At 41.3% G+C, this 13,845-nt stretch overlaps 1 protein-coding gene across 7 annotated transcripts in view; it reads left to right on the forward strand.

Moving 5' to 3' along the window:
- KDM1A (lysine demethylase 1A) overlaps positions 1-13,322 on the forward strand; it is a 48,129-nt gene extending 34,807 nt beyond the window's left edge. For 4 of the 7 annotated variants that reach the window (XM_006094031.2, XM_006094033.2, XM_023758366.1 and 1 more), the window contains 9 exons: positions 708-842; positions 1,498-1,571; positions 3,049-3,160; positions 6,526-6,658; positions 8,398-8,585; positions 9,245-9,359; positions 11,169-11,296; positions 11,911-12,057; positions 12,844-13,322. In XM_006094031.2, coding sequence (XP_006094093.1) covers positions 708-842; positions 1,498-1,571; positions 3,049-3,160; positions 6,526-6,658; positions 8,398-8,585; positions 9,245-9,359; positions 11,169-11,296; positions 11,911-12,057; positions 12,844-13,029 — 1,218 coding nt within the window. In that variant the 3' untranslated portion in view covers positions 13,030-13,322. The remainder of the gene's footprint in view (positions 1-707; positions 843-1,497; positions 1,572-3,048; positions 3,161-6,525; positions 6,659-8,397; positions 8,586-9,244; positions 9,360-11,168; positions 11,297-11,910; positions 12,058-12,843) is intronic. The other 3 variants (XR_002830563.1, XM_023758365.1, XM_023758368.1) reach the window with 3 other exon arrangements.
- Positions 13,323-13,845: the final 523 nt, after the last annotated feature.

Raw genomic sequence — 13,845 nt, forward strand, 5'->3', positions numbered from 1 at the left:
TTAGGGAGAAAACGTGAAGTGGGACAGCTCCTGTGGGAGTTGTCATGCAAAACCGGGGAGCATCTTGTGACTAGACTCTTGCCTCACTCTCACGGTGCCTCACTTCTTCATCCTGTCAAGTGAAGAGGTCTCTGGCACTCCTTATTCAGGACTGTGGTACGATGGAGTGAGATGAGTGGCCAGAGAACAGCCAGCTGTGGGGTTCCTCATCTCGAGCTTTAACCATCCCCCGAGGCCTCTGAGGTGCCCTCAGAAACCGGACCAGACCAGTCCTGGGAATAGTTCCAGCAGTTGCTTTGCGTGATAACTTGACCTTTTATATATTTAAAAAACAAATCATGGCCATTGGTTTCCAAAAACAACAAGTTTAAGTTACATTATAGTCCTTTGCTTTTCCTGGAAATTAAATTAATTTGCACATGTGTGTGTATATAGTATTTTTTTAAATTAATGGGACACTCCTAGTTCTGCCATGTGTTCTGGAAGACAGAAGCAGTCTCACCTTACAGTGAGGTGATATCTCTGTGTTGAGCCCTATAGGGGTTTTTTCCTGTTCTAATAAAATATCATGATATAGAAGAGGCATTTAAGAATTCCAAGGACCTGTTTTGGTATAATAGCAGTTTAGGGGGAGGAACCAACGCATGTGATTTGGAGATGAATGACATCACTATCTGGAATGGTAAATTTTTATTTTTCCCTCTTAGATGGTAAATTTGAAAGAGAAAATTAAAGAGCTCCATCAGCAATACAAAGAAGCATCTGAAGTCAAGCCACCCAGAGATATCACGGCTGAGTTCTTGGTGAAGAGCAAACACAGGGATCTGACTGCCCTGTGCAAGGTGTGGTATACGGACATTCATGCCCAGTTGGTTTTATTTGGAATCCTTAAGAATAGTGTAGATCTGAGGAACTTGGGAAAGATCCACTAGCCAATCACAGGTACCTGTAGTGCAGAGAGGATTTGGTACGCAGGAGCATTGGGGACTTAATGGGTTAGTTTGGTTTAAGATCTACTTTTTCTGTAGAATTCCTACTTTGTTTTCACAGTCTCATCCTTTAGTTTACTTACATCTCATTTTGGCCCTTTGGTATAGTTTATCCCTGACGGTTTAGAATAATGATAATGAACATGGACTCCAGAGTCATTTGGAGTCACATTATCTGGTTGAAATCCATAACTTAGTATCTTCTAGCCAGGAGACCTTGGGCTTCTTAATCCCCTCATCTGTTACATGGTATTAATACTAACTCGCTTATTAGGGGATGTGGTAAGTGCACAGGAAGTGGTGGTTGCTGAACCTTCCCATCTCCAATCTTAATTTCAGGCTCACATTATAATTTGTCTCCAAGAATAATGAGCCCTGACCCAGCCTTAAGCTGAGACACTTGTGGATATGACCTGGACCAGGGATGTGGTTCAGGCCTTACATTTTGTGGTATAAATAACTAGGTTGGTCTCTGACACATTTAGATCAACTGGTTCTCTTCTATCAGGAATATGATGAGTTAGCTGAAACACAAGGAAAACTAGAAGAAAAACTTCAAGAATTGGAAGCCAATCCCCCAAGGTACGGAAAAAACACTGACGTTCAGAAGGCTAGGGTTTACTGTTCTTTCTGTTAGATTTAGAGCACCATGGTTTTATTTATGTTAAGTGAATGGATTGTAAATTGTTTAATAAATGTAAGCTATCTGTGCATGTGGACTATAGTTTACCCTTAAACACAGGTTTGAACTGCTCGGGTCCACTTATATGTGGACATTTTTCAGTATATAATTCATTGGAAAATTTTTTTGGAGATTTACAACAATTTGGAAAAAACGTGCAGACAACTGCATAGCCTAGAAATCTAGAAAAAGTTAGATATGTCATGATTGCATAAAATTTATGCATGTATTTTCCTTTCTCTGGCTTACTTAATTATAAGGACACAGCATATAATACATATAACATACAAATATGTGTTAATTGATTATCTTATCAGTGAAGCTTCCTGTCAACAGTAGGCTATTGGTAGTTAAGTTTTGAGAAAATCAGAAGCTATTCCCAGATACTTGGGGGTGGGGATCAGTGCCCTTAACCCAGAGTTGTTCAATGGTCACCTATGCTTCTCTAGTTCCTAAATCCCGTAGTCTTACGGTTTTTGTTTTTTTTGTGTGTGTGTGTGTTTTAAATATATCTTTATTGATTTCAGAGAGGAAGGAAGAGGGGGAGAGAGAGAGAGAGAGAAACATCAATGATGAGAGAGAATGATTGATCGACTGCCTCCTGCAAGCCCTGCACCAGGGATCAAGCCCACAAGCCCACGATTCCAATCATGCCCTTGATTGGAATCGAACCTGGGACCCTTCAGTTCACAGGCGGATACTCTATCCACTGAGCCACACCGGCCACGGCCCCTAGTCTTATGTTTTAATGTGTAAGAATGACCTAGATACTTAAATATATTGTTTTTGAAGATAGCCTTCATAAAATCTGATATATGTATTTGAATGAAAGTGTAGTAAATGAAAATTGTCTTCCTGGAGTGGCATAGAAGGTGGTGTTGCTTCAAATTCCCATAATTCTGGGGAGTAGGAAAGTATTACACTTTATTTCCATTGGCTTTTGACAGTGAATACTTGCATGCTGATACTGTGCTCCATATTGCACCTGGTCTCCACATGAATCTGTTCTGTTCTGCAGTCAGGGGTGCTACCCATTCTTACAAAAAGTCCATGCTTTAAAATAGAAAACAAATTCTTACAACGAATATGCTTTTATAATGCAACCATATAAAGAAGACTTTTTCTTTTCTTTTTTTTTTTCAGGCAAATGAGGCCTAATTGTAATTTGCTTTATGTAGTGAGGTTGGTACCAGGTACCAGGAATAAAGGGGTTAATAAGACAGCTCAGGTCCTACTTTTTGACTTAGAATTTTTTCACATAACGTACAGTCCCAGGTTTAGATTGTCACACAGTTACTGAGATCATCCCCATCCACCTACTGAGCATAATAGTAAAGTCCTTTAATAACCTTGTACTCCTTTGTTCTCATTTTGCAGTGATGTATACCTCTCGTCAAGAGACAGACAGATACTTGATTGGCATTTTGCAAATCTTGAATTTGCTAATGCCACACCTCTTTCTACACTCTCCCTTAAACATTGGGATCAGGTAAAATTCCTTTATCGTTTATTTTTTGCACATGTCTTGCAGAGGGTTCTTAAAAGAAACTTTTTATTTGTTTGTTTTTATACAGCTTTATTAAGAAAGATAATTTACATACAAAACTCACTATTTTAAGTGAGCAGTTTGGTTTTGCCAAACATACATAGTCAAGAATAGAACATTTTACCATCCTTAAAAGTTCTCTCTTGCCCCTTTGCAGTTACTCCCCAGCCCTCCTGCTCTTGGCCCTATGCAACCATCTATTTGCTTAGTCACTATAATTACCTGTAAATTGAACTCTACAGTATAATATCATGCACCATATAGCCTTTTGTGGGTGAATTCTTTTACTTAGCTAAGTTTTTGTGTATATCAGTGGTTTGTTCCTTGTTATTGTTTGGTGGTATTCCATTGTGGATATACCACAGATTGTCCTTTCATTGGTACATTGATGGACATGTGGGTGGTTTCCCATGTTGGCTATAAATGATTGAAGCTAGTAGGAACATTCATGTGTTTCTCCTGGATTAATAAGAGTGAAATTGCTGAATCTTAATGGAAAGTAGGTTTTTAAAGCTTTATAAGAAACTTCTAAACTGTTTTCCAAATTGCATTCACACCAGCAATGTATGAAAGTTCCAGTTGCTCCATATCATCCCCAACACTTGGTCTTGCTGGTTAAAAAATTTTAGCCATTCTAATGTTTGTTGTTTTAATTTTTATTTCCCTGATGATTGGTGATCTGAAGCATCTTTTCATGTACTTATTGGCCATTCGTATGTCAATTCTTTTATGAAAAGTTTATTCAGATCTTCTTTTCATTTAAAAAATCTGATTGTCTTCTTGTTAAATTGTGAGAGTTCATCATGTTCTTTAAATTCTGGATACAATTTGTCAGATTTATGTTTTGGAAGTATTTTCTACAAATCTGCAGCAGGCTTGCCTTCTTATTTTATAAATGGTATCTTTAGAAGAGCAAAAGTTTTAAATTTTATGAGTGTCCTATTTTATTAACTTTCAGGCTTTGTGTGTTTTGTAAAATCCCGAACATTTTTTGTCTAAACGAAGATCGCAAAAATTTTCTCCATAAAGTTTTATGTTAGGTCTATGATCCATTTTGAGTTCATTTTTGTGCATAATGAGAGGTGAGGTTACAGCTCATATTTTTCCATATGGTTATCTAATTAATTATTCTAGCACTGTCCTTTTTCTTCATTTGTCTTGGCACCTTTGTTGAAATCAGTTGACCATGTGTGAGTCTGTTCATTTATCTGTCTTTCCATATCCCACTATCACACCGTCTTGAGTATGGTTGCTCTATGTCTTGAAATCAGGTAATGTAAGTTCTCCAGCTTTGTTCTTTTTTAAAATTGTTTTTGGCTATTTTGGGTCTGTATTTCCATAAACATTTTAGAATCAGTTTATCAATTTCTATTAAAAAATTCTGGGAGTTTGGGATTGCATTGAATCTATAGATCTAATTTAGAGTGATCATCATCTTCCTATTGACTTCTAATCCTTGAGCATGATAATAACATTTTGTCACGTTATTCTTAAGTATTATAATGGTGATTTACTCTTGAATTGGTGAGAAGTCACAGGGCTTCTTAGATGCTGAATGGACCAATCTCTGAGACTTTGGCCCGACTTAAGACTGTGTAGAAGTAAATATTACACTTTTATTACATATTTTCATTATACATTTTCCTAGTAAGATTATTTTGACTTCTTAATCTTTAGATTATATCTTGGTATTCTTTAGTACTTGAATTACAGTGAGGATTGAACTTGCTAATGGTAAAAATCTTGCAAAATTCCCAGTTTCTTTGTGGTTTTTCATGTAAAGACTAAATTAGACCTTCCTAATAACTCATTTATCATTTGGAGTTTCAGTATGTATCTATTTGTAATTGTATTAAGTTTTTAAATGTGGGTGATTTGAACTGATCCACAGAGATGAGTCCGTCATTTAGTAGTTTTGCTGCCAACCCAGTATTTTTATCTAATTCCTAAGAATTGTGGTATGTTTTCCCCAGGAATCTCATGAAATCAGAAATACTGACTAGCCTTCGAAAGTTTCTCTACATAGAAAAATTTTTAGTAAATTCAGAGAAATGACATAATTTGGGTAATTCTTCCAGGCCAAATCTTGACTTCTTTACTATATAAATTATCTTGGGCCAATCTTTACAATCCTAGATTGCCTTCATCTGACTTTAGTTTAGGAACTCTTCCTTAACTTTAAAACATGTAAGTTTAAGGAATAAAAATGGATTTTGCTCTTGGGTAAAAGAAAACGTAATTAGGATGGTGAAATCTGATATCCTGCCAAGTCTGTAATACATTAAAAAACCAAACAAAAAAGATACCTAATTGTCTGAATTTACTGAATCAGCTTTCTTCCCTCTCCCACCCCCATGAATAGTCTAGACTTGATGATAAAACCTCTATCTAGCCCAGCCGTTGTGGCTCAGTGTTGTGGGCAAACTTTTTGACTCCAGGGCCACAATGGGTTCTTAAACTGGACCGGAGGGCCGGAACAAAAGCATGGATGGAGGTTTGTGTGAACTAATATAAATTCAAAGTAAACATCATTACATAAAAGGGTACGGTCTTTTTTTTTTTTTTTAGTTTTATTCATTTCAAACGGGCCGGATGCGGCCCGCGGGCCGTAGTTTGCCCACGGCTGGTATAGACCCATGCACCAATGGTTCAAATCCCAGTCAGGGCACGTGCCTGGATTAGGGGGTTGACCCCTAGTAGGGGGTGTGCAAGAGGCAGCCAATCAGTGGTTCTCTCTCATTGACGTTTCTATCTCTCTCTCTCTTCCTCTCTCTCAAATCAATAAAAACATTAAAAACAAACAAACAAAACACCTCTATCCAGGGAAAAAGAAACTGCCCTACTTTCACTGCCCAAAGGTAGCCATGATGGACATTTGGGCATTTTTTTCTTTTCCCTTCAGTTTTCTGGGGCAGCTGTAGTTGAATATGGAGTAATTGGTTTTTTAAAAACAAAGAAACAGATTTTTATCGATTTCAGAGACGAAGGGAGAGGGAGAGAAAGAAACATCAGTGATGAGAGAGAACCATCAATTGGTCACCCCCTGCAAGCCGTCTCACTAGGGACTGAGCCCGCAACCTGGGCAGTACATGCCCTGACCGGGAATCGAGCCATGACTTCCTGGTTCATGGGTCAACATTCAACCATTAAGCCACACTGGCTGGGCTGGAGTGATTGTTTTTAATTTCTGTGTTATATTGACAGTTTCCACAAGTTGGTGTTTTTAGCCTTATTTTACAGAACTCAGTATAAATAGCATAAATTAGATTTTAAAAGTGTGAAAATATGTCCTTTTCTCTCCTCTTTAGGATGATGACTTTGAGTTTACTGGCAGCCACCTCACAGTGAGGAATGGCTACTCATGTGTGCCTGTGGCGTTAGCAGAAGGCCTAGATATTAAATTGAATACAGCAGTTCGGCAGGTTCGCTACACAGCTTCAGGTATGTTGTTGCTTTACTGGTGAGAGAGTACGCGATGCTGATCTTTTGAGTTTGAACTATAGGAAAACTATTAGGTCATTTCCTGATAGAATGTCTTATAAACTATGTCTCCTAAATTTTAAAATTTGCATTTACAAAAGGATTGAGCCCATAGAGCCTTTGGAGATTATAACCCCATCATTGTATAAACCAGAAAATTGAGGCAAGTTTTAGTTTACAAATTGTGCATGAATTAGTTGATATTATAATAACAGCCAGTAAGTTTGGCTTTAATTTTGCTAAGTATATTCTTAAATGCCAGAACTTGGGCCCCTAGTCTCCAGTGGAACCCACCCTGTATTTCACCATCTTGCAACAGGGTCTTTGGATCCATTCTGGCTTTTCCTACTTTGGTGGGCTAATGGCTCAGGCTGCTTTCTCGTTCTGGGAGCAGTCCTGCTAATAAGTTGACTTGTGATTGCCCTGATTACTGTGACAGTAGGCTCAGTGCTCATTATTGCTAGTTTCAGGTACGTTTAATATGGAGTGCAGAGAATCCGTTGTCCACCCACCTTTGGAATTAGTAATCTTGAACTCCTTATGTTAACTAGTCACTCCCCTCCCTGAGGGCCCTCATCACAAATGGAAATGTGGCCACTAATCTTGCCCTCCATGGCCCCTTTTTCTAGAGTTTTTAAGACCACCACAAATATTTTTTTTATAATTGCTGAAACCATTTTCCATTTAAATTTCCCCTTCAGAGGCAGCTTCTAGCTGATGATGTTGAAAAGATATACCGCTTCATTTGCGCTGCAGATGAAGAATAGTTGAGAATAGCTTTTCTGTCATTTTCTCTAGTTCTGTGACCACAGAAAATGGGCATGGCTCTGGCTGGGTGGCTCAGTGGGTTGGAGCATCAAGGTTGTGGGTTCGATTCCCAGTCAGGGCACATACCTAGGTTGTGGTGGGTTCAGTCCCTGGTTAGGGTGCTTACAGGAGGCAACCGGTTGATGTTTCTCTTCTGCTCCCTTCTCCTCTCTCCCTCCCCACTTCCTTCCTCTCTCTTTAAAACAAAAGTCCTCAGGTGAGGATTTAAAAAAAAGAAAGAAAATGGACATGTAATGAGATCTCATACTTATTTGAACTATTTATGTATAGTTTTGAAGCATTCAATGAAGAAAAACATCAAGCTCACATGAGAATAAATAAGATTAACCTACTTTCAGTGCCTTTTCTGTGGCCAACTTTGAGCTCTTTCATGTTCTGGCAAGCTAAGCATCATAGTGCATTCTCGAATAGCGAGCTCCACGGTTCTGAGCTGCATCCCTTGGGTCTGTACCGCAAGCTTCTGCTATCATTCTTCTCTTTGTCCCTATGCGCGAGCACCTACCCACGGTGAGGAGTTATTGGTTCTCTTGGGACAGACATTTTACTCTGAATGTTGGTCTAAATTTACTTAACTTTATTAAGTTATCAGGTCCTTTTATTAGTCCAGAAGATCTCTGTATCAGGCAGGTTAGATAGTACAATGGTGAAGATCAGAGGACTCTGAGCATTAGGATTTGAATCCTGGCACCTATTACCTGTGTTATTTCACTTCTGCTTCAGTTGCCTTCTATAAATAGTGGGTAGAACCGACTCCATAGACTTGTGTGAAGAATTAACTGGGATGGCGTATAGAGCCTGCTGTACACTAAATGTTCATACCCTCATCAATACCACCCTCCTCACCAGTAGTCTTTTCCCTCAAACCCCGATAGGATGTGAAGTGATAGCTGTGAATACCCGCTCCACCAGCCAGACCTTTATTTATAAATGTGATGCGGTTCTCTGTACCCTCCCCTTGGGTGTGTTGAAGCAGCAGCCACCAGCTGTCCAGTTTGTGCCGCCTCTTCCCGAGTGGAAAACATCTGCAGTTCAAAGGATGGGATTTGGCAATCTTAACAAGGTAACTTGCCCTCCACACCTCTCGCGTGCCCACTGTACAAGTACCAGTCTAGCTGCCCTCCACTGGGACAGGAGAGGGGTTTGCATTTTTATACATCTTGCTGTGCTTTCAATTCTGATATAGGGTGAGTCCTGTCCATTCATTCACTTTATTGCCTAATTATGCATAAAGTATCCTTGAGAACTTAGTCTTCTGAGGTCACTTCACAAACCCAAGCCTATATATAAAAGGAGAGCCCTAAATGTCATCCTAAGTAATAAATTTGTAATAAGGATTTCTAGGCTTATAGTAAGAGTATATTAGCCTGGCCGGCGTGGCTCAGTGGTTGAGCATCGACCTATGAACCAGGAGGTCACAGCTCGATTCCTGATCAGGGCACGTGGTTAGGTTGCAGGTTCAATCCCCAGTGTGGAGCGTGCAGAATGCAGCCCATTGATGAGTGTCTCATCATTGATGGTTTTTTTTTTTCTCTTTCTCCCTCTCCCTTCCTCTATGAAATTAGTAAAAATATTTTTTAAATTTAAGAAGAAAAAAAGAGTAGATTAGAAGAAATTTAAATAATGTTTTAAGAAGAAGTGCTTTCTTTTGAGGCATAGCTGTGCTTAAAGCCATATTCTCGGAGCCCCGCTGCCAGCTCATGTGTTTCTTTTTTGTGATAGGTGGTGTTGTGTTTTGACCGGGTGTTCTGGGATCCAAGTGTCAATTTGTTCGGGCATGTCGGCAGTACGACTGCTAGCAGGGGTGAGCTCTTCCTCTTCTGGAACCTCTACAAAGGTAACTGCTTTCTAGTTTTGATCTTTCTCATATCCTTAAAGGAATACAGAATTAGGAATATTCTAGTTTTTCTCAAATATATATATACACACATATGTCTTGATTTTTCATTAACCCTATAAGCAATTCCTGAAATCCCTTATAGATGCTAGGGATATGGAAAAAAACAAAACCCTACCTTCACGGAGCCCACAACTAACTTGTGGGAGATAGAATGAGGAGGTGGGCAGCCTCAGAACAGGGCGGTAAGGAGACAGCAGGGTGAAAGCCCAGAGACTGCAAAAGGAAGGGGCCGCCCTGCCAGCAAGGGTGAGCCCTGGGAGGCTTCCTGGAAGGGAAATTTGTATTCCTCATGCTCACACTTTCATGTCTGACTTATCCCTGAATCTCTAATCACTTCCCTTTTTGAAGCTCCTACCTCCCACTGTACTTTCTTCTGTACATATTTGGACTGCTCCTATTCCTATACAGAGCTTTAAAAAGAAAGTATATCTAGACTCTACCTCATTCCAGGAAAAGAATGTAAGACATACACTGTGCTGCAGTATCAGTAGGCATGGCCTCGACAGTGTAGATACATCAGTTAACAGTTTGGGTCCCACCCCAGTTCTTCCCGTCACCCCTCACTGCCTGCTTCTAAAACACCTCCAGGTGGCCAGGGCCACTAATCCCGAGGAGGCACTTTGTTCCCTGAGCACATTGCTTTCTGACAGCAGCTGAGTGCTCTTCCCTTCCCCCATCCAGACTGTCGAGTCCTCTCAGTGCTCGATTCACCATCTCTCTCAGACACATTTGCTCCTCCTCTTTTCTACTGCCCACTCCCCAGTCCAAGCCACTCTCTCCTCTTACCTTTTCCTGGTCTGGAACCTCTTTAAAGGTAACTGCTTTCTAGTTTTGCCAGTAGCCACTAGCTGCTATCCCTGCTTCTATCTTTTGAGGGCTTTCCATTATCTTGGCCATTACTAAGAAGGCCCGCATAACCTAGCCCTTCTCTACTTCAGCTTCCTCATTGTTCATTCCTCCCAACCCATCCTCACCCCTCCCCACTCTCTGGGCTCCAGGAACCCTTGCTGCTCTTCTGGAATCCTGGATTGCACCTTGCTGTTTTCCACTTCAGGGCCTCTGCCCTGAAATACTGTTCCTGGGTGCTTTCATTTTTCTTCTTCTCTTCCTTCCCAACATGGCTTACTCTGCCCAGCCTTTAGGTCTTCACCTAAATGTCACTATTTCAAAAGGACTCCCAAGATACACATACCTCCACTGCTTCAGATCTCAATTCTCTGTGTCCTGTGTTTTTCTTCAATAGCTTCTACCACAGTTCATAATTATATATCTGTGATATCTGTCTGTCTGTGGAGTAGTCAATTATTGTTTTTATATCCCCAGCATCGACTACTGTGTTTATCCCTTAAGTCTGCTGCATAGTCACCAAATAGATGAGTAAAGGTGGTGATGGGCTTGGAGGGACCTGGGATAGCTGAAAGGGTGACCCTTGCGGAGCTGTCCCCAGTGGTCAGGGCTAAGAATTCTTGGTCTCAACACAGGGATACTTGTATTCTTTTGTTAACAAGGTCTGAAATGATATCTGCAGTTATAAACAGTGAAGTACACGAGTCACCACTGTAGTTTGCCAGCTCCCTTCTGGGGGTAGATTTCAAGTTACCTTTTCAGAAACAACTTGTCTCTAGCTGAGAGGTGCATGTCTATTGGTTGTCAGATTTCAGAGCACCAAGAATAATGGGCCCATTAAGGAGGTTCTTGAGAAAAGTTTGTAGGAAAACCCTGGAATTGTCCTTTCTGTTTCCCTAGCTCCAATACTATTGGCACTAGTGGCAGGAGAAGCTGCTGGCATCATGGAAAACATAAGTGATGATGTGATCGTTGGCCGATGCCTGGCCATTCTCAAAGGGATTTTTGGTAGCAGTGCAGTGCCCCAGGTAAGTGAGTGGGGATAAGCGGGGACCTGGGGTTTGGACAAAAGACACGTTTGACATATTCTCTTAAGTTGCAGCACAGGTGCTTGGTCAGGACAGTTTCAGCCAGAATTGAGAAGTGTGTATGGATTTACATGAATGCTAATGTTTGGAGTTCATGCCTAAGTGTGGGATTCAGAAAGTTATTTGCTGCATTTCTTACCACCACCACCACCACCACCACACCCCCCCTTTCAAAGTGGCCAAACTCCCTCAGGGAAGTCTTAAGAGAATCTTTTGGTAGTTTTTTCTAATCTTTAGGCCCATTGAAACACTTATAGACCCTTATGATTCCTTTGAAAGGAGGTATGTCAATACTTCATGTGAATTTGGGAGAGAGAATTTAATTTAGATCAAGTCCTTGGTAGAGCTCTGGATTCGTAGACATAGGCTTCGTTGCAGTCTGAAGGCGTTCTGTTATATATTTTAAAGCATCAGCATTTACCACTTGGCTCTCATGTCTGTTTCCTCTTCAGCTCTCTCAGAACTTGTATCTCCGCTCACCATCATTGTCCACCTTTCAGATATTACTGTCCTTAGTGTCCAGTAGTAACTTCTGCCAATGGTATTTTCTTTAGCCCAAGGAAACGGTGGTGTCTCGCTGGCGTGCTGATCCCTGGGCCCGGGGCTCCTATTCCTATGTGGCTGCAGGCTCATCTGGGAATGACTATGATTTAATGGCTCAGCCAATCACTCCTGGCCCCTCAATTCCAGGTGCCCCACAGGTGAGAAACTAACAAACTGTACCGGGGCTTATTTGGGAAGAGGCCAATATCCCAGGTTCTCAGGGTAAAAATGCCACTGACTGTTACAGATTTAGTCAGTCTTGGACCCTTTCACATAACCCAGCAGAGGAAAAGGGAGGAGCAGTTATCTTTTGCATCAGGTTTCGCACATTTTGGCTTTGTTAAGTCTAAACAGTCTGTATTCAGATTTTTGTCCCTATAAAACAAAATAAAAAGTTTTTAATTGCACCCCATTTTGTAATGGTTCATAGGATTGTTGCAGGCTCCCAATCACTAGGGATCTCCCGGGGATGCCCCTGAGAAATAACTTTGGGCCCTTACCTAGACGATGCCTGACCCTGCTCCAAAGAGTAGTGTGTGTTCTCGGGACCTGCGCTAAGGAAGACCTGCTCTGAGCCGAGTGAGAACAAAGGCCGTGTGCTCTATGGTTCAGGGCAGTCACCCCCACCTCCAGCAGGCACTACATGAGGCAAAGTAAGCTTTAGAACTGGGTGTCCCCAGAGTTAAACTGGAATGTGAGGACAGGTGCAATTACGTGTCACTCTGGAACTGAGGCTGGGCTGAGTTTTGTTGTCCCCGCCTAGTTTTGTCAGTTCTAATAAAACGCCTGCTCCTAAGGGCGACCCTTTTTGGTAGAATGATGGGCTAGTGGTTTGGGGGTGGATGAGTTCAGCCTCAAAGGCCAACAGAAATTTGTAAGTTTAAACACAACAAAGGTATATTTGCAACGTGCTGATTTCCTCTTAACTTTTTTTCCTCAAATAGCCAATTCCACGACTCTTCTTTGCTGGAGAACACACAATCCGTAACTACCCAGCCACCGTCCATGGTGCTCTGCTGAGTGGCCTTCGAGAAGCAGGAAGGATTGCAGACCAATTCTTGGGAGCCATGTACACCCTGCCTCGCCAGGCCACACCAGGTGTCCCTGCACAGCAGTCCCCAAGCATTTGAAACAAATGTACCCTAAGGGAAGAGGCGGACGTGTGTGTCTTTTGCTGTGTAAGCAAAGTTCTTCTAGCAATAGATTCCTGAGAAACCGGCCCTGGCTTTTGGGCTTCCCGTCAGTTGCCGAAGTTCAGGATGGCCAGGTGGCCCAGGAGGTGGTCTCCTTTGAGTGACTTGGAGCCAGGGATGAAGGCACTTGTCCATTTAGTGTGGAAGTGTGTGTTCTTCAAGACGGAGGCAAGCAAGTGCTATGAGAGAACATGTTAGTCTCTTGGTGTGGTAGTTTTTTTTATATTTTGTTTGTTTTCCCGTAGGGTTAGAGCTGTATACAAGACATGAGTGTTACTCCGTTGGAGATGTTAATTTTATCTGTTTACATAAGCAGGATGTTTATGTAAAGGAGAAAAATGACTTGGTCAGAAGATAGGCTCCTATAGAACAGTGGGCTTCCTGGTCTGTGAGGCTAGAACAGTGGGCTTCCTGGTCTGTGAGGCTAGATTTCCCCACAAAGGGTGGGGAATGGATATCGGGAAACTTTGAATTCTCAAAACAAGACAACACAAAGTTTGGGTAGTCCTCTACAGACTATCCTGGCTTTATTCTCCAGATTCCCTCCATGGGTATGTCTAACTGTACTTCTGTCCAAGGTACTGGTATAATTCTGTCCAAGGTACTGGTATAAAGTTTTGGCAAGTTCTACATAAGGAGCAGATCAAGGGTTTAGGTAACTTTGCTGCTGTAACAAATTACTAACAAGCTCTGAGGGAAGATTCTATTTCCTTGCCTTTCTCAGCTTCTAGGGGCTGTCTGTATCCTTGGCTT

The sequence above is a fragment of the Myotis lucifugus genome, unplaced genomic scaffold (assembly GCF_000147115.1).
Source record: "Myotis lucifugus unplaced genomic scaffold, Myoluc2.0 scaffold_128, whole genome shotgun sequence".
Classification (NCBI taxonomy): domain Eukaryota; kingdom Metazoa; phylum Chordata; class Mammalia; order Chiroptera; family Vespertilionidae; genus Myotis; species Myotis lucifugus.